Source organism: Phragmites australis, chromosome 3 (genome assembly GCF_958298935.1).
Source record: "Phragmites australis chromosome 3, lpPhrAust1.1, whole genome shotgun sequence".
Classification (NCBI taxonomy): Eukaryota; Viridiplantae; Streptophyta; class Magnoliopsida; order Poales; family Poaceae; genus Phragmites; species Phragmites australis.
In genome coordinates this window covers 18011419-18039140 of record NC_084923.1, presented here as the reverse complement: position 1 = coordinate 18039140, position 27722 = coordinate 18011419, and the positions used below count along the sequence as shown (strand labels likewise).

The following is a 27722-nucleotide window of genomic DNA, read 5'->3' as shown; positions in this document are numbered from 1 at the left end:
TAAAGCTAATAATAATTTAATTACCTAGTAAATATACTTCAGTTTTGGAGTTCTCTCATAATCTTCCTTAAGAGGGAAAAAAAGGAAATGGACAAGTTCATGCGAAATCATTAGTTTAGTACTTGGGGGCCTGTCCAATTAGTGAAACATGGTTAAAGCTGGACTCCAGTATGATACAGGTTCAATACACTCAATTTTCAAAAGGAGGGGCCAAAAATCAAAGGTGAGAACCTTCTCTAGTAAATCTGCACAAACCAGAGAAAGCAGCTTTTCTGATAAGAGGGTGAATATCCCCAACGAAAACCTCCTCATCCAACATTGCAATGTGAGACCAAATCTGCAGGACATTATGTATGATCAGTGTAACATCAAACATTTCTCAAGCCAATAAAACAATGTGCTGAAGTAACCTTTATATAAAAAGCACGAACTAATTTTCAGGCTCTAGTACACCTTAGCCTGGCCATTACCACTTGCTAAGAGACAAAATAAATTGGTGCTTTCAAGTTATAGTGGGGCAGTTTCCAAATGCGGGACAAATCCAGTTGGTCCAACTCTTTTTACAAGAACTTGGTCCAACATGATTATCCATATAACAGTATGAGAACTTCCAAAAAGGGATAACAATACTCACCTCGGTCGCATATTGGCGAGAAAATGACTTGAGATAACCCAGTGCACAAAGACACCATTGCTCAAGCTCTCCAACTTTGTAGTCATTTTTTGGGTTTTGCCCATTTGGTTCACTGTGAAAAATACAAAACAAGTTAGCTGTCCAGAAATAGAGAATGCAAAATATAGCTCCTCTAATCAGCAGGTATCAATTCATCTGGGAACCAGCTCATTTTGACTGGTCTCCAGATCTCTACTGAACATCTGAATTTTGCCCCATTATTTTGAAAGAATGTTCTGAAAATTTGTGCTAATGTGCAATACAGCAAGAGTAACACGTGGGATGCAAGTTTCATTTTTATGGGTTGACTCAAAACCCACTATTTTGAACTAAAAATGCATCTCCACCTAATTGCTAGTTCATTTTTTCCTTAGATGTAGAAGCCAAATGAACTAGTGTGGTGACTCAACTACCCATTGGTTGAGCCACTTGCATCCCAAGTAACACAGATGAACGCCAACAGAGTTCAACTATCCATACCAAGCCCCAAATCGAAATGAACCTACCACCAAAAAAAGAAAGAAAAAAGGGCCGCAAGTCCAAAATCTTTAAGAGCTTGTTTTACCCTTAATATGTGACTCCAAGACAATACAAGCAGTTATGCTAATAACAGTGATGACACAAACTGAATATTAGAGTAACCTATTATCTGCTCCATTTTCATTGTCGATCTCCATTGTCGCCGTTTCAGGATCGCGGGCAGCAAAATTTACATTCAGATCTCCAGCGCGTAGATTAGGAATCTCTCCATCAGAAGAAACAGGTGGCAAACGTTCTGTGAGCACGTCAACAAAGCTCTTAAATAGCAACTTAATCAATTCCTGTCAAACCAAATGGTCAGATTACAGTAAGTTGGTGAAAGGATAGTCAACTTTATGATATCAAAGCATAACAGAAAATATTGAAAGACTGCAATATTTATATCTATAGATACGTGCATATGGGTGCATACGCAGAGAGAGAAATCAAATAATAAAGATAATAACAAAAGCACATAATGCACCTTGCTTTCTTCTAGACCCCGAGCAAGGAGGGCTCCCTTAGCTTCTAAAGATTCTTCAGTGGATATTTCCTCTTGTTTTGCCTTGTCAGCATATACTTGGAGTCGCCTTAGCCTACCTGGTCTTTCGGCTGGAGCAGGTTGCCCCTCTGCAATCGCAAGTACTGATTTAGCCTCCTCCAACTCTTTTATGGCTTTTCCACTGACCACTTTAGCAACTTGAAGACCTTTCTTGAGAGACTGAATTTCCTTCCGGAGGTCACTGATCCGATTGTATGTTTTACTAACAGCATTTCTAAGAATCTTGATGGAAAAACATTTTAATCAGATATATTCAAATGACATATGAAGAGCTCAGTTATAACAAATGAATTGTGGGGAAACAATGCAAGGATGGATATTACAACAAACATGCATCCACACAAAACAGAAACCACATTGTATGTACAGTCACTTTTTCAATTATAACGGGAAAGTGTTGATCTCTTCAAATATAGTTCTCATTTGGTTGCTATATTCTACTTTCTGGACACATGAAAATTTGTAATATACAAATGTAACACAAAGGATGTACCTCCCATGGGCGATCAGAAACATGAAATTGGTCAACATTGGCAGGAGAAAAAACCCATTTGACTATAGCCAAATTGGATATCAGGCGATAACCCATCATTCTATCAATAGCTATAGCAGTCATCTGGGTACTGTTCTTCCAATAAGCACTAACTTCATCCATCAACAGTAACTGCATTTCCTCATTTGGACATAGCTTAGAGATTATTTGACCATATCTCTCCAAAACAGTGATAAGATGGGTGAAACTTTTCGAGCCGATGTCAAGAAGTGTCTGACTAACAACACCGAGTGCAAATTCAGCACCATTGGTTGGAATTATATGTTCCTCCACCCATAAAATAATATCACGTGCAGTCTTCTTTCCTCTAACCATGCCAACAAGTTCCTTAGATACTCTATGGCCATCTGTGTTTTCATTGCTTTCATCACTGTGGTATTTGAACTTAGGCCCAGCTTTTGGGGGTAACAGTTCTTCCAATTCAGCAGCATCCTCAATACTCTACAAAAGAGGTGATGCAAGATCCCTATTAAAACAAATGCAGCCCCATCAACAGAAACAAAGCTAGAAGTATGGAAAGTCAACAAAGTGCCAAAAGAAAACACTCCTTATTTAAGAGGAATGACTAATAGCACAAGAATAACCTGCTTGATTTTTTCGAAGTAGGACAGGCGTACTTCCCTTTCCAATACTTCTTGGACAAAAACTCGTTGTGGAGCCCATTTTGGGAGGTCCTTAACATAAGACCACTCCTGCCAAGGCCAAATAAATTGAAAATTTGACCTGTAGAGGTGGAGCAACATCATTATTTTTAGGTATCGCAACAGTAAATTGTTTGATAGAAAACAAAACTGTTAAGTTCTGCAACCATTTGCACAGAAAACTGTATTAACAATGTATATGACATTTTACTAATGATTACAAGAAGCAGTAGAGGAGAACATTATTGGGGATTCAGGTTTTGAATATCTTTAAGAAGAATGTACCAAGCAACAGACCACATAAGAAAATATGAAGAGATCATATATTAGGCCAAATAAAAATAAGCAATACAAAGCAGAAGTCCTAAATAACAAAACAAATCAAAATGATGATCAACTTACAAATGATGTGAAAACCATAGGATAAGTCTGGTGCGGCACTCCATGTCCATGTTGCTAATTCTGTCAAAAAGAGCATGCACTGCTCCTACCACAACCGAAGGAAATGCACCTGGCAATGCCTGAAACAAAACTTTAGATAATTAGGCTCGTTTTTAATCAATCCTTGAAAGACAAAAAAACTGCTCATTTTTAATCAATCCTTGAAAGACAAAAAATGCCAATAGGGATTGAGAACATGGTGGTTAAGATCCTACCAGCTGTTAGGAATAGCAACCTGTATTCCATGTAGGCCCTATGCTAGTATATATACATGTACAAGTGACAATATGCAAAGAACCCTTTATACTCTAGGGATATTACACAGAGCAATATATATCTATCTAATACCACCACCACCCCAAAACTCATGGGGGGCCAGCCACACTGAGTTTGGAGAGATAGAACCTGTGCTGAGCTATACTATGTGCCTTCGTGAAAAAATCAGTCAACTGAAGCTCAGAAGAAAGATGTTGAAGAGCAATCACCTCATCATGTACATGTGTCCGTGTGTAAAAAGCATCAACACCAATATGCTTGGTGAGTTCATGCTTCATCGGATCCCAAACAATACTGATAGCACATGTACTATTTGAGTAAAGAGGAGTAGGTGCAGGAGAAGAAACATCGAAATACTCAAGTAACCACCGTAACCAACTAAGCCCTGCTGTCAACAATGCTATGGTTCGCAACTCAGCCTCTGCACTAAAACAAGAAATTGCAGTCTATTTTTTAGTCTTCTAAGCAATAAGAGAACCACCAAGGAAAACACAGTAGGCAGAAATAAACCGGTGATCAGAAGGATCACTAGCCCAAGTAGCATCAAAATAAGCACGAAGTTGTAAAGAACTGGAGCATGGAAAAAAGAGACGACAAGAGATAGTCCCACAAAAATAGCACAAAACACGCAGGAGATGACTATAGTGGAGCTGAGTAGGAGCAGAAACGAACTGACTGAGAATGTGCAGTCTGACCTAGCTCGCTATACCCACGAGCCAGTGCCCCTAGCCTAGGTCTCAATGGGCCTGCAAAACACACATGCCCAACCGGAGCCACGACCAAAGTCTCGGGCCAACTCAACCCAAAAAACTAGCCTGATGGATGAGGGACCCTCTACCTTTTAAGTTGTGCTCCCGGATTTACTAACCTTGACTCTGATACCATGTTAAGAATAGCAACTTGTATTCCCTAGAAACCCTAGGCCAGTATATATATATATATATATATATATATATATATATATGTGTGTGTGTGTGTGTGTGACAATATGCAAAGAACCTCTTATACTCTGGAGATGTTACATAGAGCAATATATATCTATCTAACACCAGCATGGACCGGTAGGTTTCATAATGCCAAGAACAAGAAGAGTTGCTTTCATACTAATTTTAACGAAATCTTGAAATAATACTTATAGACCACCAAACCAATACAATATTGACAAAAATAATTATATAAGAAATAAAAAAGAGAAACAGCAAACCAGGATAGACAGAAAGGAGGAAACCGGCTGGTTACCAGAAACCAATATAGCTCCCATAAATTTTGAAAAATCCTAATTTCTAATCTTTGACTGCCACTAGCAGATTTTTACAAGGCAACACATCCAACAAATACTGCCTCTCCTCTAGTTGCACATGGGTGTTCAGTCACAACAATTGGTATCAGTGTGTTGTAGTTCACAAGAAACCTCACACTAAGGCAAGATATCAGTACATCACAGAACAAAAACAATGAATCTGAAAAGGATGGCATGAGCATTACACATCCTGTGTTGTTTCAATAGCTCCTTGATTGATACAAACCTCATGAGAATTTGAATAGAACATAAATTTACTTTGCAACCATAGAAAAGTCAAAAGTCCAACTACTTCCTGCCTTCCTGGTAGCCTATTCCACCAAACCATGCTTGCATATATGTAAATAAGAAAAACTTGCATAGTAATATCACTTAGATCCCAAAATTAAAAATTAAGATTGATAAATGTTACAAAAAGTTTGCCAAATGTGATTCGCTAAGATTGACGTGTGTTGCATACTTGCATCCCATAACAGACTCAGCTGTACATTGACTCTGACTGTAAGATACAAACAGACAAAACAGCATTCAAGTCATGAAGTCTTAAAGCGTGAAAGAACTACCTTGCAAAGGTCGATGATAACCAATGTATAGTAAATTGGCTTGAAAGGCGGATTCGGCAACAATAATAGCTGCAAAAAAATATCAAAATAAAACAGTATACTCAGAAAAAAAAAATGTTCTACACCTCTACTCACTACAACAGGGAAAGGTGAACCTCAAAGTGAAACACAGTATGCACAAATTTTACAGCATGTATCCTGGACTCCTAGAGATACCTCATACGACAGACTTATCATCAGTGTTTCCAAAATCCATTCATTTTGTGGCAATTAATGTTTATAAACCTAAGTTGATCCAGGTTGGAAAGTGGCCTGGGACAACCTATTTTTCACAGTAGTTACTTCTCTGCACAAAGTACAAAATACTTCGAGATCAGCTGAAATCAGCAGACTGATAGATTCAGACAATCAGTAGACTAGTCCCTCCAGTCTAAAATAGATGACACTTTAGGAGGATAGTTTTGGCTTGTGCATGTATGTTGATCTGGGTTGTTAAAGCAACATTTTCTACCAAATACCCCTATTAACTGCTTACTGGAAGTACTGTTACAGAGACAGGTGTACATCAATAGGGACAAACTATGCCAAAAACTAAAGTGTTAACACCTTTCCTGTTCTGTGTGCATGACAAGTAATTCAGATCGAGTAGAACTAAACAATACAGTTCACGTAAAATGAAGGCAGGTAGAAGCTGATATTAACATTAAACCCCCAATACCCAATAAGTCAATATTAAAAATAAGAAAGTAATACCTGTGAAAATATGGTTTCAGCCATCAGGTATTCATAGCGGAAAGACACAGGCAGGCTGACCAGATAAAACGCACATTCTTTTCGACTATCTTTCAAAGAAAAATATAACCAAGATGGAATCAGTAAGCAAGCTGAAATTCTATAATTCAATAGACAATCAGCAACACAAAGTTCAATGATGCCATACTAAATGCAGGTTAATCAAGTTATATGCATTAAATACTACCGCTGTTCTCTTTAGATATAGCCATAAGCAAAGTTCAACCGTAGCAAAACTGCTCAGAAAATTAGACAATCTGCACTGTAAATGTCAAATCGTCCTTGTATCACTAATTATAGGACTGAGATTCACGCGGTAAAACTTCTGTACAATAAATATTTGTACATCCAAAATTATATAGATTGACTATATGAAAATAATGTCATTACAATGGTCTCGGAACATGCTTTCACAATTTAATTTTTTACTTGTGCATGACAGCAAAAACAAATCCAGGTCAGAATCTTGCATTTGGGACTGGAAAGTCAAGACTCAAGGACATCCTATATTCAGTGACAAAGGGAGCATGATCCAGACCCTGCGCGTGGTCATCACTCAGCACAAAAAGAAACTGGGCAGCAAACAATGCAGACCCTCTACAGCTTATTCTGAGGGCGGTGAGTTAGGCTCATGGGATAAAACTTAATTACTTAAATAACTCACACGATGGATTCAAGCAAGGGAGTAATATAACCAGCTTGAATAATGGGAGAAAATGAAGTATTCAATATTGAAACCACAAAGGCATATTTACATAGAGGCTGACAAGCAAACATAACAACTAGTTAGTACCAGACGTGTCTTCCATGAATACAGTTAACAAGCAGAAACGTGATATCCTCCGAAATCACAAATCATTAAAAGGTATAGAGGTATTAACAATACCACGACAATCAAGTAAGTTTAAATTCAGAAAAAAATACAAGTTATACAGACTGACCATCCATTGAAGAAAAGCAGCACATCCAACATGCATTCTTCAACAACAAAACGATCTACTGGTTGCATGTTCTGTGAACGAACAATAGCTGATTAGATGTGCAAAACACTATACAGTGGTCATGGAGATGTATATTTATAGTATCTAATTGGTACACCTACAAGTGAATAATATCAAGGATGGAAATCGAAAGAAGTTTGGGTTTCATTGATGGACAACTGAAGCCAATGTGCATATAGATTAGGTTTCTAGAGGAACTTCACCCAGCCATAGTGCCCTTTCATGTCCAGGACACAGAACTTATGTGTCACGCACATGAAGGCACAGAAATACAATTGCAAAATGTATAATTTCCATATTATTTACTGAACTACCCGGGACAAAAAAGCAAATTGAGTTACATTATACAATATTAAGATGTTATGTATCAAGAAAGAACAGTTGTATCAGGACACATGTTAAAAGTTATGATATATTAACTCATTACAAGATGGACTTCATTTACATCACATTTGGCAGTAGTTTCAGAAACCAAAGGATCTGATAGGGGAAATATTATTATCAACTTATTTCAGAATGTGTATCGCTTAAACTAAAATGTATCTTCAACTTCTAACTCAGTATTGAATGCAGGGCAGCTAGGAGCATTACACCGGACATGCACAAAGCCATAGCAAGCCATCTGACAACCGATGGAAGAAGTAGCTCAGAGCCAAAATATATGATCTTTAGAGGATATGAACAACTGAGTTTGCAATGTAAAAAATAAAAACAACCAGTAGCAAATTCAATTCAGGTTTAGATTGCGTATAGCGACCAAAGCATACAAAGTGTCTGTAAATCGTAAACTTGCAAACTACCTCGGCTTTATTTGTTGGAAAGATATGGAGTCTGCGAAGTCTTTGAGGATACTTCAGATCAGCTTCGTGTTTCTCCTGCCCTTTTAATATTTCAGAAGATGACTGCGAGAGACTAGGCGGAGGACAACTAATCGGGGAAAGACGATGAGATTTTCCAGACACCAACTGAGCTTCAAATGACAAGTGGGGTTTTGGAACTGCCAAGGAAGTAATTAGAATTCCATTCTGTAGTCATAATAAGACAGCAAAGATTTTGGATAGAATGCGACCTAATTTGACAAAACAATAGGTATTTTAAAATTCAACCAATGTGTATGTAAGGGGTTTATTAACAGCTAGAACAGATTCTGAAATAACTACTAAAAACAGTCCGCAGCTCACACAATATAAAATGCTACTGAAACAGAAAGTTAGGGAAATATAATTATCAGTAAGAAATCTTTAAGGTTAACTCCGCCTATGTTGTCTCGACATAGCCGGTCCCAAGCCCGGGTAAAGGAGGAGGGTTGTGATAGGCTTGGCGAGCCAACACAAAACTCAGCCACTCTTATGGAGATGAAACCCGAAAGAAAATCGTTGGGGCGTAACACTCTTAGCGACGCGCCACATTGGAACCCGGATGTGGTGTTAAATGAGCAAGGGCCGGGCCGTCACCCCCTTGGTGGCGCGCCGTATCTTGATCTGGATACGGTGATAAGTGGGCAAGGATCGGGTCGTCGCATCCTTAGTGGCGCGCTACATCGGCGCCCGGGTGTAGTGAAAAATGAGCAAGGGTCTTCGCATTTGACTCGACGAGTGCGAAGGGTAAGGAAGCTAGCCGAGCCAAGTAGGATCCGCTTAGGTAGCTGGAACGTAGGGTCCCTGACGGGTAAGCTACGGGAGTTAGTTGATACAGCGGTGAGGAGACGGGTTAATATCCTATGCGTCCAAGAAACCAAATGGAAATGACAGAAGGCGAAGGAGGTGGAGGATACCGGCTTCAAGCTGTGATACACGGGGACAACTACAAATAAAAATAGAGTAGGCATCTTGATCGACAAGAGCCTCAAGTATGGAGTGGTAGACGTCAAGAGGCAAGGGGACCGGATTATCCTGGTCAAGCTGGTCGTTGGGGACTTAGTTCTCAATGTTATCAGCGCGTATGCCCCTCAAGTAGGCCACAATGAGAGCACCAAGAGGGAGTTCTGGGAAGGTCTGGAGGACATGGTTAGGAGTGTACCTATTGGCGAGAAGCTCTTCATAGGAGGAGACCTCAATGGCCACGTGGGTACATCTAACACAGGTTTCGAGGGGGTGCATGGGGGCTTTGGTTATGGAAGCAGGAATCAAGAAGGAGAGGATGTCTTAAGCTTTGCTCTAGCCTACGACATGATCGTAGCTAACACTCTCTTTAAAAAGAGGGAATCCCATCTAGTGACCTTTAGTAGTGGCCAACACTCAAGCCAGATCGATTTCGTCCTCTCGAGAAGGGAAGACAGGCGTGCTTGCCTAAATTGTAAGGTGATATCTGGAGAGAGTGTTGTCCCTCAACATAAGCTTTTGGTGGCTGACTTCCGCTTCCGGATACGTGTCCAGCGGGATAAGCGCGCTAAAGTCGCTAGAACGAAGTGGTGGAAGCTCAGGGGGGAAGCGGCTCAAGCTTTCAAGGAGAGGGTAATTAAGGAGGGCTCTTGGGAGGAAGGAGGTGATGCAAACAATATGTGGATAAAGATGGCGACTTGCATTCGGAAGGTGGCTTCCGAGGAGTTTGGGGTGACGAGGGGAAGTAGAAACGAAGCGAAAGATACCTGGTGGTGGAACGAGGATGTCCAGAAGGCTATCAAGGAGAAGAAAGAATGTTTCAAACGCCTACACTTGGACAGGAGTGTTGACAACGTAGAGAAGTACAAGGTGGCGAAGAAGACCGCAAAGCGAGCAGTGAGTGAAGCAAGAGGTCGGGCGTATGAGGACCTCTACCAGCGGTTAAACACGAAAGAAGGGGAAAGGGACATCTATAAGATGGCCAAGATCCATGAGAGGAAGACGAGGGATGTCAACCAAGTCAAATGCATCAAGGATGGGACAGATCGACTTCTGGTGAAGGAAGATGAGATTAAGAATAGATGGCGAGAGTACTTCGACCAGCTGTTCAATGGAGGAGGTGAGAGCTCTTCCATTGAGCTGGACGACTCCTTTGATGATGCCAACAGGCGTTTTGTACGAAGGATTCAGGAGTTTGAGGTCAAGGAGGCTTTAAAAAGGATGAAAGGAGGCAAGGCAATGGGCCCTGATGGTATCCCTATTGAGGTGTGGAGATGCTTTGGAGACATAGCAATTGTATGGCTAACTAAGCTTTTCAACCTCACTTTTTGGGCAAACAAGATGCCCGAAGAATGGAGGCGGAGTATATTAGTACCAATCTTCAAGAATAAGGAGGATATTCAAAGTTGTACTAATTACCGTGGGATTAAGCTGATGAGCCATACGATGAAGCTATGGGAGAGAGTCATTGAACACCGCTTACGAAGAATGACAAGTGTGACCAAAAATCAGTTTGGTTTCATGCCTGGGAGGTCGACCATGGAAGCTATCTTCTTGGTACGACAACTTATGGAGAGATACAGGGAGCAAAAGAATGACTTGCATATGGTGTTCATTGACTTAGAGAAGGCCTACGATAAGATACCGCGGAATGTTATGTGGTAGGCCTTGGAGAAGCACAAAGTCCCAACAAAGTATATTACCCTTATCAAGGATATGTACGATAATGTTGTGACAAGTGTTCGGACAAGCGATGGTGACACCAATGATTTTCCAATTAGAATAGGACTGCACCAAGGGTCAGCTTTGAGCCCTTATCTTTTTGCTTTGGTGATGGATGAGGTTACAAGGGATATACAAGGTGATATCCCATGGTGTATGCTCTTTGCAGATGATGTGGTGCTAGTCGACGATAGTTGGACGGGGGTAAATAGAAAGTTGGAGCTGTGGAGACAGACCTTGGAGTCGAAGGGTTTTAGGCTTAGTAGAATTAAAACTGAGTACATGAGGTGCGATTTTAGTACTACTAGGCACGAGGAGGATGAGGTTTGCCTTGACGGGCAGGTGATACCTCAGAAGGATACCTTTCGATATTTGGGGTCGATGCTGCAGAAGGATGGTGAAATCGATGAAGATGTGAGCTATCGAATCAAAGCCGGTTGGATGAAGTGGCGCCAAGCTTCCGGCGTCCTCTGCGACAAGATAGTACCACAGAAGCTAAAAGGCAGGTTCTATAGGACGGCAATTAGACCTGCGATGTTGTATGGCGCAGAATGTTGGCCAACTAAAAGGCGACATGTCCAACGGTTGAGTGTAGCGGAGATGCGCATGCTAAGATGGATGTGTGGCCACACAAGAAAGGATCGGGTTCGGAATGATAACATACGTGATAGAGTTGGTGTAGCACCAATTGAAGAGAAGCTTGTCCAACATCGTTTGAGATGGTTTGGGCATATACAACGCAGGCCCTCAGAAGCGCCTGTACATAGCGGAAGAATAAAGCGTGCGGATAATGTCAAGAGAGGTCGAGGTAGACCAAGCTTGACATGGGAGGAGTCTGTAAAGAGGGATCTGAAAGACTGGAATATCACCAAAGAACTAGCCATGGACAGGGGTGCGTGGAAGTTAGCTATCCACGTGCCAGAGCCATGACTAGACTTTCAAGATCTTATGGGTTTCATCTCTAGCCTACCCCAACTTGTTTGGGACTGAAAGGCTTTGTTGTTGTTGTTGTTGTTGTTGTAAGAAATCTTTAAGGTTGTCTTCCATACCACTTTTAACTTTCCATCCATTGCGAGAAAGAACTTGAATGAGCTCCCATAGGTCTTCCATGAAATCCTGCAAGGACTAGCTTTTAGTACTGAATCAAGAAATAAGCAAGTGTCATGTTCATGTATTAAGAAGATTAGCAGTACCTTTTTGTTGGGAGAGTGGCCTTCATCCGTCTCAAAGACTGAGAAAGCAATATCATCAAAATGCCTTCTGATGCTTATGTAAGACTGTATACCAACCAAAACTCTCTCAAACTCATCTGGAACTTGCTGCATGGTACAATTCATAAGCTTGTTGTTACCATCGAGTTCCCATCTGCTAAATCTTCTAGGAAAAAAATTCATAGGAGCACGACACTTTGTCTATTAGAGAGAAATTTTAGTGGGCATTAACCCCCATTTAGTCAAAAGTGTGTAAAGCACATGATAAAGTGTTCCAAAAGTTCCCAAATCTAAGGGGGGGAGGGGGAATCAGTGGATGGCATACATGTTATGCTAAAGACACATGCAAAACTTCGATGTCAATCTCACCATACTTTCGAAATTTTGCACATGAACATACTACATTCATTTTTTTTCTGGGTAGATTTATGGAACAGTACCAAACTGTACTTTTGACTTTTGATTTTCTTCTTCTAGTGTGTGTGAAAGAGGGTGGCTTAACAAATGCATGTACACTATACAACTGCATAACCCCAGAACAAAGTATGACAGTCGCTAAATTACTTATATTAGGCACCAAATTTGATGTTGGTTCATATAAGCAGTGAATTACAGTAGTTAATCAAAGTTACCTCAAACAATTCTGGACCACCCCATGGAAGAGAGGCCAAAATACAATAAACATAAAAGTCAGCACGTGGTTGCCACGATGGATTTCCAGTCTCCTCATCTAATATTGTTGCAGCAGATGATAATAGAGTCTCAAATGTCTCAATTAAAGAATTTGGAACGACAACTTTGCTGCACATCTACAGAGCAAACATAAGATCTACAATTAAGACAATAAAGTGAACGAACAACAGAAATAATATATGCTTCACCACGATACATGCATATGGTGTTCAATACAAGAAAACATTTCTACCATGCCATAAAAAGATCAGAAAAAAATGCCTCCGTTATTCAGAGAGAGGGTGTCAAAGTATTCACTGTTTTCCAAACTTAACAAACTCAAACAAGAGTGCCAATAGTAGATATCAAACCTAATTTAAATACAGCATTATCCTAAACTATCGGCTGACCAAATTCATATTTTAGGACCATAAATCTAACAATGACCAGTCATACGTAGCATGATAACTGATAGAGCGTACATTGTTAACTAGCGCCACGGACATATCTAATCAATAAATAAATCTTATTTCTGGAGCTGGAACTAAATGGCTTCCACTTCCGGTTGCGGAATGTAGAAGCCAAAGTGGCAAAGATGCATGAAATAGCACCTAAGATAAATAAAGCCCTTTTAAGTATTTCTTCCGCAGACCTCCACATCTAATAGGAACTTATGATAATTATAATATTGAGACAGCAGTTTTCGAGGCAATACTACTGTTATCATTTTCATATGACCGGTCTAAATGCTAGTAAGATAATCTTTGTAGTTAAAATAAGTTGACTGTGCACCATTCTAAAATAACATTAACTTCTGACTGGAGGGAGTATAGTGTACTTTAGCTTTAGAACTATTCACGAAGTTGTACTGTGAACTGAACAGGTTTTTCAGCTTATTCATTTGCTCCCCAAGTTAGCTGAGTATCAAGAAGACTAATGACAATTAACAGCCATCAGCATAATTGAGATGTATATAAATTAAACTATTCGTGCAGATTCATTGTCAATTCAAAACAAGAGAGGATGCCGACTGTAAAACTACAAGCATCACGAGTTAGGACATACAGGAAAGCAAACATTAGGGATATTAAGACAACAAATAAAACGAAGCAAACCAGCTGTATTACTTACCAGGCCACTGAGAAATCGCAGCAATATCCTAATTCTATCATGATTTTCATTATGCAAGGCATCCTGCAATGAAGACATCTGTCACTTTTATAGATAGGATGATCTTATTAGGAGGAACCAAAGAGTGGCTTTCCAATCATTAACTGACACAGTATCCAGTTTTTGCCAAAATAACATCTACAGTAACACTAATTGCTGAAATATTTTTATAGAGAAACTGTATCTGGTGGAACAAGGGAGAGAAAAGGATAATAGATACTGTTCTGTTAAGTAATGCCGAAATAAGGGTACATACTTGTAAGTTGGCATGTGTGGTATCTACAATATCCTTGGCGAAGTCTTCATTTTCTAAGTTTATCAAACCAATCTGACATTTAAAAAAACAAAGTAGACAATAACAAAGAGTTAGCTTGATTTTATAAGAACCATGTTGTTACATCCTGTTCTTACAACAAATCACCAAAGATACCAATGCATCATAATATAAACTCTAATGTTACTGGTGCAAGATATTGATCATATTAGGCTGCAAAGTTGTGAAAACACACATCACCATAGACTATGGACGAGATTCATTAGAAAACAGAAAGCTTCTATACAAGAATACGCATGGCAACAAATTTGCCTTTCATTTGATCCAAGTTAACAAAATTAGCTACCTGGTCCTGTCCTCATAAAAACATGCAATCAAAATTCAATAGTTCAGCACCACAATTGTCTCGCACAACAAAGACTTGAACACACTATAAGCAATGTCAAGCCCATGTAATGAAAGAGACCGATATTATCATACAGAGGAGACCATGAGATGCACAACTAAATCTCTGTGCATGTAGATGCACATAAACCTGGAACATTTGCTAGTTCCGCTGTACATATGAAAATGGTGGGAAGAGAATATGTGTGGCATTGATTACTCTTGAAAATATATGTTTGGCATTACAGAGGTGAGGAGATATCTAATAATAAAAAATCATACAGAAGCAGCAGATAGCGAAATCCAAATGCATAAATGAAACAGCACAGGGTATGTTATGTCAATTTGTTTGTGTGCAAGCACAATAAGACCTAGCTCAACAGCATATGAAGTTATGAGCCAGAACATAAGTGAACTTTAGTGTCCTCTCCCACAAAAGCACCATCAACCATCATGTTAACCAGAATTCTGGATCTATTTTTATGCAGTGTCACTGTAACTAGTGACCCAAACGCAATATACAGTAGCAATAATTCCATAAACATAACTCCGGAACACTTGAGAAAAAGGACAAAATGTGCATCTGGAATTTGTTTTCATAATGCTGGTATAAGTTGCTGTCCTTCATAATTAAGCAAACAAAAAAGTCAACATTATATTGAGAATATATAATATTGCAATATTCCACACAAAATTTTAGCAAAAAGGCGAGATAACATAAAATAGCAATATGCTACTAGCTTTAGAGTAAATATTTGCATACCAAAACTCCAAAGAAAGGAATCTTGTGAGGCAACTGTTCAGCGCACTGAAGGAGAAACTGCTCGGAAAAGAAATTGTTTCAGTTAGAACCTCAAGGTACTTCAACCATATAATAATTAATAATGGTGTCTCTCGCAGGCTTATACAAAGTAAGCAAATGTACAAGGTGCAGCATGTAAGATATATCCTCTTTGCATTCATTTTTCCTTTCTGTATTCACTGTCAAAAAAGAGTAGTCTAAAATCACTCAGTAGCAATGTTGTCAGGATCAAGGTACAGATTGGTTACAATCCCACGAAGTTGACATGACACGGATCAGTACTAGGATCGAGATCTTGTAGGATTGGATTCGATCTCCTTATCCTATACTAATTTAAGCTTTGTTAGTCTAATATGCTTCCTTTTATCATTATATTGGACTTTTAAATCGTTTCTTTTATAAAATTGGATTGAGTCTCAATGGAATGGACCAAAGTTGGACTAAATAAATATGTGAGGTTGGTTTAATTCAATTAATTTTAAAGCACTTACAAATTCATAAAGTTTAATGAATAAATTGCACATTATACCGAGTACATTGGCATCTTATGCACAAAACACTATGTGTAAGCAATGCATTGATTCCATTCACATGACACGATATCTTTTGCAGTTTAGTTTCATTTTGCACCAGGCTTAGGAACCGCTCAAACCAAAGTGGCTTGCTGACACAACGGGTCCTGCAGGCGACACACCGAGTTGCTGCAGTGGCAAGGGCAATATTGCGGCTCGAAATGTGGCAAAAAGGCTTATTTTATAACCAGAGATGTTGAATAAAAATCGAAGCTCACTGATGTTGTGGATGTGATAAAGGGTGGCAATGTGTCTCGCGGATGCATTTTTCACCTTATGCTTCATGTAAATCGAAGCTCATGACATGGCTCGCAGATATGGTAAAGAGCTTTTGCTACAATAGATGCTCACAGATTAAGAGAGGGTCCAATCCTAAGCCTGGTTTAAAGTGAAACAAAATTCTGAAGGAGATGATGTTACGTGAAAGCTTCCATGCACCTGATGTTGTATGAATGGAATAGATGCCCCTGGTGCAATGTTTAATCTACTCAAGTCTAATCAAATACTTTAAGTGTTGTGCAGTAGAAACATATATCTCAACAATAAAATTTGTTACTATATATAAATATAGGTATTTTTCAGAACATCGTATAATCTTCATTCTTCATCCTACGATCTGATCCTGTCAAACAAAAAGTTATAACGGATCGTGATTCTGACATCCTTGATGCTAGTTGCTTTAACAAATACTAAATTCACTTAGCCAGTGGACTACATCTAGAAACACACCAGTTAGATATTCATATTTCTTCGTCGATCTACACATTATAGATTATACTACAAAAAGAATCGCCAGATCAGAAAATAGGGACAACAATATGTGGGCAAGCAGTACTGCATACAGACCTCAAATATGGCCTCTTTGGAGTGTTCATATTCTCTACATAGTACACCATAACAAGTTTCCTGTGAAGCAAATGTTTATCAGAAAAAAAAATGTGAAAGAAACATAAATAACACATGAAATTATATCGTTATCTTCAGACCAATGTCCATGAGTTGCAACAACTATATGATGGTGTAAATATGCAACGAAAACAAACATGGGAACAGTGTTCTAGCTGTTAAATGTGCAGAAATTTGATATACCTCTTCATTTTGCACCCTAGTTACATCATGTTAAATAATTGGTAGTGAAATCATTTAACTCAAACTGCTTTGTTTAAACAAAAATAGCATCAGAAACTCCACCTGTTGCACTTATAAGGGCCTGTTTGGCAGAGCTCCCAGAGCAGCTTCCCGACTGGAATCAGAGGAAGCTCTGTCAAACAGCAGCTTTCAGCTTTTAGCTCTCTGAGTGGAATCTGTGGGAGTGATTCTCTGAAATGAACTAGAAGCTGGGGAGCTGAAAAAATCAGCTTCCCCTGATTTACTTCCCGCACAGAATCACTTCCTCTATATAGTTTATTCTAGAGGATCACTTTCAGCCACAGAATCACTTCCCCCAGAGAATCACTCTCCGCAGAGAATTTGAATCAGAGAGAGCTATACCAAACAGATCCTAAGTTAAAAGTAACGCATTGGGATCATGCGGACACATAATTTAATATTCATTTTACCAAATCGCTAACCAATAGTCACAGATTCACTTACAAAAGATCCTATTCAACAGAAGCACGGTAATCCATTAACACATAAACTCCCCAAATAATCAAAACACAGATTTGCAACTCCAGAATACAGACTCCTGCATTTCCAATTTTTTAAGTATGCATTGCTTTGTGATAAGCAGCTGTGCAAAACTTTCAGCTGGGGAATTCATAGCATACTAGTTTGCAGCCAATTTTTTCTCTGCACAGAACCTTTCAAATTAAAATGCACTCCTACATATACATGATAAATTTAAGTAGACCAAATTACATACACCAAATCCAACTAGGGAGAGACGGAATACAGAGGGTCGAGGCTAAGCAAAAGAAATTAGCATAACCAATGGTAGGGTTTGGAAATATAAGCAGACAACCAGGTAAAAGATTATATTCCAATTCTGAGGCCTAATTTCAATCAGATTCTACACACTACAGTGACACCATTGCGAAACGAGAATGTGTTCCATTTGGAAGATCATGTGGTGCAGCCTGTTGGACTCGGATCCTACGAGAGGTGGGTTGATAGAACACACATGCGAGCACACACTGGACACATGAATTTTTTTCGCTACCAACACCTTCTGATGTTTATTCAAACACCCAAAGCCTATATCTGTTAATAGCTTCTAACGGATTACATCGAATGAAGCACATTCGGTGCTTCCATCCGACAAAGCACATTCGGTACTTCCATCCGACAAAGCACATTCGGTGCCAGCAGCTTCTGATGTTTATTCCAACATCAAAAAACCTATGGCTGTTGACAGCCTCTAATCGGATGAAGCTCATCCCAAGCTTCCATCTGGGAGCACACGGCACACCTTGCAGGGGGTCACCCCATATTTCTAGGCAACAACCGGTCTAGTGTAGCTACAGTATGTCGGTTTGATACAATAGACGACGTATTGTTTCTGCAGTGGCAGAGATATTTCTGCTACAGTAGCCGTGTTACTGTTGCGAACAGTACACACAAGGATTATCCTAACAATACACCCCCTAAACCTTGTGTGTAGCCAACCAGTCGTCCTTCTCAAACAATCCCGTGATGATCAGATCATCCACGTAGACTCCAAAGAGTAGCAACATGTTGCCATGGCCACACCGGTATGTCACAAATTCTTGCGCGCTCTGCTCGAAGCTAAGAACCCTCAAAGTGCTATCGAGCTTCAAGTTCCATGCGTGTAGTGCTTGTCACAAGCTGTAGCGTGCTTCCACAGTCGTCGGGGTCCATCGTTGCCGGAGAAGAGCACAAAGTCCTGCGACGTCCTCCTCCAATTCGTCGTTTGAGAAATGTTGATTCCACATCCATGTGATGGAGCGACCATTCCTCTTGGGCAACTACTACCAGCAGCAGGCGCACAGACTCTAGCACGGATTTCACATCCATGTGCGAATACCTCATCGAAGTCCACGCCCAGTAGCTGCACATAGCCCTTGGCGACGAGACAGACTCTGTGCATAATCGCAACCTCAACTTCGTCTTTCTTGAGTTTAAAAACCAATTTGAGCCTGATTGGGTGTTCACTCGGCAACTCCACCAGCGTCCATGTCCCGTTCTCCTCGACAACATCGACATCGTGCTCGACTACGTCTCACAGGACTCGCGCCTGCAACATGACCTTCATTATAAGGGACCATTCAGCATAATTGGTCAGCGTCAACGTCGAGTACGCAGTTGATCTACCAATCTCCTTCACCATTCGCCGTACCACCAGGTCACCTCCATCACCGATGCCACTTCCGCTAGCGCCGCTATTCACAGACCTTGGGACGCGGTGGCGATTGAGATTGCGAACCGCAAGATGTTCCTCCTCCAGCTAAGGTGGGCCCATCAGCTATCGAGAGATGGACTTGACTCACCATGAACTCCACGGCGAAGTCACTTGACAGAGCCACACTCCCGGCTGCATCCGCCTCCCAGCTCTATCCGGCGTCCTCGTCGAAGATCACATCTCGCGACCCGCGAACACGCTTGGTGCTCGAGTCGTAGAGGCGGTATGCTTTCACGCAACACTCGTAGCCGATGAAGACACAAGACGTGCTCCTGTCATCAAGCTTCCACAGATGCGATCGCGCCTCCTTGACGTACGCCAGACAGCCAAAGGTGCGCAAGAAGTTCACCGTCAGCTTCCGACCGTGCCACACCTCGAACTGCGTCATGCCATCCAGGCTCTTCGTCGATGCGCGGTTGAGCAGGAAGACATCGGTGCTCATCGCCTCTCCCCAAAACTCTGTCGACATGCCCCTCTGTTTCAAGAGCACGTGCGTTGTCGCGACGATCGACTGATTGTGCCTCTCCACCACGCCGTTCTGTTGTGCGTTGTACGGCGCGAAGAAGTGTCGCTGGACGCTGCGATCCATGCAGTGACGCGTGAATTCAATGGACGTGAATTCGCTGCCGTTGTCAGTGCAGAGGACGCAAAACTTCCGACCGCTCTCCACCTCCACCTCTGCCTGGATCGCCATGATTCGCAAGAAGTCAGCCTCGATCAGCAGCTTGGAACCACCCACGTCCAGCTGGCCCATACTGATGATGTTCTTCTTCAGCCATGAGATGAAGTAGACGCCGAAGAGCACCTTGTGCTCTCCGTTCTTCCCAACGAACAGGATGGTGCCACAGCCGAGGATGTCGACCACCAAGCCATCTCCGAAACGGACGGAGCCCACCACACCTTGAAGTACTGTTTGCAACAGTAACTGACGTACTATTTACAATAGTAACTGATGTACTGTCCGCAACAGTAACCGGTCGAACTTCGCGACATAATGGCGACCCATCATGTGGTTAGTGGCACCGGTGTCTAAGTACCAACCCTCCAAGTGGTTGCCGTTGTCGCTGGCACCAAGGTGGACTTGCGCGTGTGGCTCGTCAAGGTTGTCGTGGCTTGGCAGGGGGCTCCTGCACATCACTGAGAGCGCACACCTGCTTCATCAGGAGCGCAGGCTCGTCTTCTTCGTCCTCGCTCTGGGTCAAAACGCCCGCAATTGCGGCACTTGTCGTGGGAAAGATCGTTCACGACCTCCTTGCCATCGGAGCCGCCGCCTCCCCCTTTCTTCTGTGGTGCTCACGCACGGCGACAGGCATTTCTGCTGCCCGAGGACCCTTGGTGCTGCTTCCGCTCCTTCATGCAAGCGAGCCATTGCTCCTCAGTGAGGAGGAGCTTTCCGCCGACGGTAGGGGATTCTTCCGGACCGAGACGATCCTCCACCGTCTTTAGCCTACCATTCACTTCCTCCAGCGTGAGCATCGAGAGATCGAGAAGAGCCTCAATGGACAAAGCAATCTACGAAAATCTCTTGGGGACTGCTTGCAGATATTTTTCTACCACCTTTTGTTCTTCCATCGTTTCTCCCTGCGTGGCGAGGTTGGTGACGAGGCCGGAGGTGCGATCTTCCACCGCCTTTAGCCTTCCAGTCACTTCCTCCAGTATTAGCGAGGTTGGTGACGAGGCCGAAGGGGCGATCCTCCACCGTCTTTAGCCTTCCAGTCACTTCCTTCCAGTGTGAGCAAGGTTGGTGAAGAGGCCGGAGGGAAGATCCTCCACCGCCTTTAGCCTTCCACAGCTGTTGCGCCGAGGCCTTGCGAACACAATTGTCACTGACACACATCAACGTGATGGCATCCCAAGCCTGCTTGGTGCTCGTTTTGATAGTGTGCTGATCAACTCTTGGGGCATGACCAGGAGGATAGCCTCCAGTGCCATGTGGTCTTCTTGAAAATCCGCAACGCTAAACTCCATTGCATCACAGAGGCCGCGAGTTTGCAGCATGATCTTCATGAGCAGACTCCAGTCGGCGTAGTTGCTCCGTGTGAGGATCGGGTACGACGCACCACCAACCTCCTTGACCACACGCTGGACAACCACATCATACCCACCAACGTCTCGGTGTCGCAATCGTCATGGCGGTAGCAAGGGGAGCATCGGTGGTTGAAGCGTTGCCCAAGACTCAGAGCCTCATCACTCGTAGGAGCCGACATCGCCAGGATTGATCAACCCTGACTCTGGTCAAACATACTAACACTTAGGCAAATGACCAAGAACGTTTCCTCTTAGTACACATCCGTGCGTCAAGTGCCGGCACATATACCATGTCGTGTGACCACTTAACGTCCACACACGCCATGCGCCCTATGCCCGCGCCCCTGGCCCGCACGAGCCTGTGTAACCACAAGGGTATACCAATTTAGTTAGCTAAATTAAAAAAAAATGTCAAGCAAAAGTTGCATATTCATTATGTTGTGGCATATGTTTGCAGATACGAGCAGAAGAAGGATCTAGGAGGTATTTCTGCACAACGGATGGTTTCATGGCCTGTCCGTCCAGCAATAAAGTGGAAGGCATTCTAATGCGAAAGTGATCTGCCTGTATTTTTGCTCTGATGCTATCTATTTACCATTTAGTACAATCACACTAACAATTTTAAGATCATTTTTTAACCAGCTCAAGCCGCAGCGGTTCAATAGATAAAAAAAACATAGGTCTCAAGCGCTAGTGCGGGTAACAGGAACCGAGAGCTAGGGATTTGAGCTCCCAAACACACTCCGACCAAAAGCAGAGACAAGCAAACACGACACGGCCCAAGGAAAATCCAGCACATTCCCAACCAAATCGGCACGCCGATAATCTAGGGTTCGGAGACCGACGGCGCGCCGGGGGAAAAACAGCGGGCGGGATGGGGGAAGGGGCGCTCACGATGTGCTCCTTGTGGTCGGCGGAGCCCCCGTACTCGGGGCACCGGTCGCCGATGCGCAGCAGCAGCGTCCTCCAGCCCGCGCTCATGGCGTCCGCGGCGGCGAGGTGGGCGGGGGTGAGAGGTGTCGGTTGCCGGGGTGCTTGAGAGGCGTCGGTTGCCGAGGGTTTTGGTTTGGGGGCGGGTTTTTGGTTTCGGACGCGGCTGCTGGCTCGGTGCGGCGCGAGTCGGAATGGAAGAGCGAGCAGCGAACGGATTACAGCACCACCAGACGCCCGTGGTGCGAGCAAGACGCTTAGCCCGTGCTCGACTGTGTTAGCGACTCTCCTTCGGCCAGCCCTAACGGATTTCTTTCGAGGATCAAAATCTCGTTGTTAAAGAATTTTCATTCCTTTCAGCGTTTCAACGGTTTTCCTTCACAGTTCCCTTCACAACGGGATTCTCAAGGTCATCCCCTTCAGGACGGGATTCTCTCTTCTTTTCCTTCGCGATTCTCTTTGAAGGGAAGCTGTTGAAGATAAGAGAAAATAAAAGGAATGGGAACGGAGAAGGAAATCAGGAAGAGAACGAAATGAAGAGAATATAGTTGGGGATGGTCTTAGAACTGCTAGCGTGTTGTTTAATTGGTGATGATTTTGTTTTCTGAAATTATGCTAGAAGCTTTGACGTTCAGTTAAGAAGAAAATAGTCACCCTAGTTTGAATCCGACGGGTGCAGTGCTCGACGACACTCTGCCAATAAAGCAAGCGCATGGTTCCTTCATTGGAGATCTAGAGCTCTTATAATCTTATTAGTGCTTGGGTGGACTGAAAATACAAGCAACTCCATTAACCTGGCTAGATCAATTGCTCAGCTGGCTTGAAGAACACCATCATGCATCTATAAAGACTTAAAAGTTTACTACATCTTTCGCCTCGGCCTCCTGCTACTGTTGCACTGTTCACATGCTCTGCAACGTGCTCTGCCTGTTCAATGTGGCACACACAAAGCGATTTGGCTGTCTGTATCATCCCTCAAGTCCCATTTCCATCTTTGCCCTCGTTGTAGCCCATCATTGTATCCCACTGCTTTGATGAAGCCTCTCGAAAACCCGTCCCCAATTCCCCACTCGATCCAAGAACGTCACCCTCTCTAGGACTCCGCCATCGCGCACCGATCGTTGATGAGCGGGTCTTCGATTGTGCTTCGCCACTAGCCCGTCGAGTGTCCGAGCCCTCGACATTGCTTCTTTCCGCCGCTCTCACCCACATTTGCGGCGACGCCCAGCGTGGCTGCAACGCTAGCCCAAGCGGCCATCCACAGATTCACCGGAGTCGCCCTCACCGCTTTCCGCCATCGTGCCACCCTGCCCTGCTTCCCCACGCCACTACTGTCGTCAGCCTCCTCCACTAGTTTGTCACCTCCGCGATCGCTCGTGCCAACCAGTGTGGACGAGAAGCACGCCTAGGAGGAAGAGGACGCCACAGGGACTGCAGCTCTTCTGCGTGCTCCCTCTTCACCCTTGCGTCCTCGCCCAGGAGCCCGCTACTTGCCCTCGTCGGTCCTCTCGCGTGGCTGCCCAGCTGTTCTCCCCAACCCTAGCTCCGACTCCACCGCCGCGCTTCGCAGCCTGTCGGTGCTGCCACCACCCTCCCTCAACCTCTGTCGCCCAGTGCCTTCTCCTCCCTACTTCGCAGCCCTTGGCAGTAAGCTGACGTTGCCATCTCCTTCCTAGGCTGCTGTAGCAAAAATAGCCCTATTAGGTCATGATTGTGGTTTTGTTGATTAATGACAACATAGTCAATGAGATTAACATGTTTGTCAAGAATATATGTTAGTAAGTCTCATGGATGCAATACATGAAGAAACCACCGCATCTGAGACAAAGCTGGATTGAATTGGAGAAGTTCTAAGAAGATTTGTCTCACCGAATGGTCTGGTGCTCTGGGTGTTGAACTTACTGGAGCATATTTGACAAAATAGAGAGGGGCCTGAAGACCTCACCGGAAGGTCGGTGATTAGAGAAGATACACACCAGAGCATTTTATCCAGAGGAGGTTGCAGCCATTGAAGTTAAACATCAAAGCACATGATGGTCTGATGATCAAAGTGTTGCACACACCGGATAATGAACAGTGCAAAGAGACAGAACAAGGTTCAACGCATCAGATGGGGGTGATGAAGATTGTGCACACCGGAGCATTATTTTTAGAGAGGGTTGCATTGCTTCTGTTGACTGAAGTCAACTCACTAGATATATGGTGATGAAGTGATATGCACCGGATGCATACACTGGAGTAATTTATACAGAGAAGAAGGAAATGCTCAGATGGCTTAGGATAACTCACCAGATAGTCCGATGATGGAGATGAAGTATACACTGGTGTGTCCGGTGTTCACAGAGGCTTGAGTGGGGTTCCAACAGCTAGTTTGTGAGAGTGTACTCACCAGATGATCCAGTGTTAGTACTATTGTTATCATCGGATCATCTGGTGTTAACAACTTTTCTGAGTTGTTGGGTTAACGGCTAGTACGCGAGTTTGATGCTATAAATACCTGTCCACTCAATCATTTAAAGTGAGTGACGTGCTGCTGTAGTCCAAAGAAATTCATGTACACCTAAGAAGACATCAAAGGCACCAAAGTGCGTAAAGTGATTATCCAAGGTGATTAAGTACAAGATTAGTGAGTAATTAGTGATTATAGGCCTAGAGAGAGTGTTGTTAGGTGATTCCTGTATAGAGAGTGGATCAAGAAGTGATCCAACCTTGTACCAAGTGGTACACCAACACTTTGGAGTCTTAGTGACTCGCCGGCAAGCTTGTTGACCCTCAGACTTGGTATAGAGCGGCGACAAGGCGATTGTGCAGAGATGCGGAGACCCTTGTCTTGGTGACTCAAGCTCCGAAGTGATCACGGCAGCAAAGAACTGGAAGAGAGGCTAGTGGTGAGACCTTATTGACCTTGTCTTTGTAATTTGGTGGCTCAAGAGCTATGACCGAATGCAGACTGGGAGTATATCATTTGTGGAGCTCCAACGTGGATTAGGGGTGATATTCATGTCATCGATACCACGGGAAAAAATTCTTTGTGCCGAGTTTACTCTCTCTACCTTATTTACGTTTCCACATTTACATTCTTGCAATTTACCTTCTTAAATAGATTGCAAGTGTTTTGATCGGTAGAGTAGACACACTAGATACTCCTATAGCACATCTAGATAGAATTTGATATAGATTTATCTTGTGTTATTTTGGAGACAAAATATTTCTAAATGTCCTAATTCACTCTCTTTTAGGATGTCACTGATACCTTCAATTGATATCAGAGTTAGGGCTCACATCTAGCTCTACAATTTGTGTTAGAGTTTCATACTTTTCATAAGGTTTTTCCAATTTAAGTGTTATTTGAGCCTTAGTCTCATTGTGATCATCTAGGCTTCACTGCCTAGTGAGTTGTGACGTTCGGGGTTGGGATGGATTCCTATAGTGCTCCATTTTTCGATGGCACAAACTTCTCTCAGTGAAAAATTCTAATGACTTGTTATTTGCAAACCCGAGAGTTGGATGTTTGAAGAGTCATCGAGGATGGGATGAGACCTTGTATCACCAACACCAAGAAGAAGACCAAGATCAAGAAGAGGGAGACAAAAGGGAGAGCCAAGGAATTCGCAAGCATAGGGAGATGGGTGAGCGACAATGAAGAGTCAAGTTCAAGTAATGAAAGTTTCATCATCCTCCCCTCCAAGAAAAGCTCTACCTCAAGGTCATCATTACATAAGTCGTCATCGCGCAAGTCATCTCACAAGTACCTTATAGTCAAATGTATGGATAGCGATGTAAGTAATGATGAATCCAATGAGAATTCTCCTTCCTATGATGAACTCCTTCATTTGATCAATGAGAAACAAAGATCCTTAAGAAACAATCAAAAGAGCTTAAGAAATTCAATGCACTTAATAACATTCATACTACCTTTGTTTCTAATTATGAGCAATTATTGTGCAAATTCAATTTGCTAAATAAGGAGTATGAAGAGCTTAAAGCTAAATTTGAGTGCATTGAATCTCAAATCAATGTCCCTCTGAAGTAATCTATCTCTCTATTTAATTACAATCATAAGGTAGGTGATTCTACTTCTTGCAATGATTTAATCGATATACCATAATCACCCCTTTGCAATGAGAAATACATTGAGAATGTTTTTTTAGAATCATATAATAACCTCATTGCACATGTCTGGTGTAGGTTTGTATATGCTTATTTTAATTTATTGCAATGCATGGTGTAGCTTTTCATATAGTAGGTTGCTTGTGTTTATCTCTAACTCATGAGCAACCTATATAGTTTATTAGTTGTAGGTTCTTTACATGTCACTTGTTTTTACAGTTGGTATCTTTCATGTGTCATGACTCAATTATAGGATAAATCCCCACTGTTATAAATAACAACTGTATATATATCACAAGTATTCAACACTTCATGACCCAATTATAGGATAAATCCCCACTGTTATAAATAACAAGTGTATATATATCACAAGTATTCAACACTTGTATGTACATATTTAGAGGAGTATATACTATAGGTTGTGATTTTGAGATTAACATGTGTTTCTACTAACATCTTTTGTAGTCTTATGGAGCAATCAACATATCCCCGAAGGTATCCAATGCTTAAATACTTTAATTGGTATTGTTATCAAATCTTTTATTTATTTAAGCTACCTCCATGCATAATATAGTTTAAATTTTCTATCTTAATATATTATCTAATTGTGCATATATTTCCTTCTCATCGTATATATATGCACACATAGAGGGGGGGTTTAGACTATATTATGTGAGTTTCATAAATTATGATCTATGTGCTTTCATAGTCTATAATTGGTATCATTCTTTTGTACTGATATTCATACAATTTGTATCTTTTTATTGGATCATGATTTGTGAAGCTCTCTCACATGTGCTCTAATATTTTTTCCTTGAGTTCAATATGTGTTTACAACCCTTTTGGGGAGGTTATTGACAAAGGGGAAGATGTTTGATGACCAAAGCAAGATAAACAATGCGAGGACATTGTAGCAACAAGTAAGACATCTAGGAATGCCGAAATTGACAAAGAGAGAGAAAAAAGATGCTAGGCGTCTAGATTGATAAAAGAGAAACTTTTGCATAAGTCATTCAAGGGATATAGTGGCAATGGAGAAAGGAAAAGCCACAACAAAGGGGGACTAAGTGATAAGAACATACATATAAGCAATGTGGTAAGACGTTATGCTCGCTTATGATCTTTACATTTGGTATCATTTATTATTTACCATTTGCTTTATTTGTGTTGTCATCAATCACAAAAATGGGAGATTGTAGCGAAAATGGCCCCATTAGTCCTTGATTGTGATTTTGGTGATTAATGACAATATAGTCAATGGGAGTAACATGTTTGTCAAGAATATATGTTAGTAGGTCTTATGGATGCAATACATGAAGAAGCCACCGCAGCCGGGACAAAGTTG

The 27722-nt window shown here is 42.0% G+C and overlaps 1 protein-coding gene across 1 annotated transcript; it reads right to left on the bottom strand.

Moving 5' to 3' along the window:
- Positions 1 to 22457, bottom strand: LOC133912504 (nuclear cap-binding protein subunit 1). Its single transcript, XM_062355274.1, has 19 exons — positions 22232 to 22457; positions 16795 to 16854; positions 15338 to 15394; positions 14173 to 14244; positions 13878 to 13940; positions 12707 to 12883; positions 12057 to 12182; positions 11913 to 11979; positions 8122 to 8318; positions 7262 to 7332; positions 6282 to 6366; positions 5529 to 5597; positions 3351 to 3469; positions 2892 to 3030; positions 2248 to 2748; positions 1677 to 1976; positions 1316 to 1494; positions 635 to 746; positions 1 to 337 (listed from the first exon to the last, which is right to left on the bottom strand). Exons 1-19 carry the CDS (start codon positions 22316 to 22318, stop codon positions 218 to 220), a joined length of 2601 nt encoding a protein of 866 aa, XP_062211258.1. The 5' UTR covers positions 22319 to 22457; the 3' UTR covers positions 1 to 217.
- Between the last annotated feature and the right edge of the window lie 5265 nt (positions 22458 to 27722).

Bases quoted from the DNA above. Each gene is read 5' to 3' on its own strand.
- LOC133912504 (XM_062355274.1), bottom strand. From the start codon at position 22,318: ATGAGCGCGGGCTGGAGGACGCTGCTGCTGCGCATCGGCGACCGGTGC. The intron at 13,941-14,172 runs GTATGTACCCTT...TCTTCATTGCAG, and splicing joins CCACACATGCCAACTTACAA to GATGCCTTGCATAATGAAAA. The intron at 1,495-1,676 runs GTGCATTATGTG...TTGGTTTGACAG, and splicing joins GGGGTCTAGAAGAAAGCAAG to GAATTGATTAAGTTGCTATT.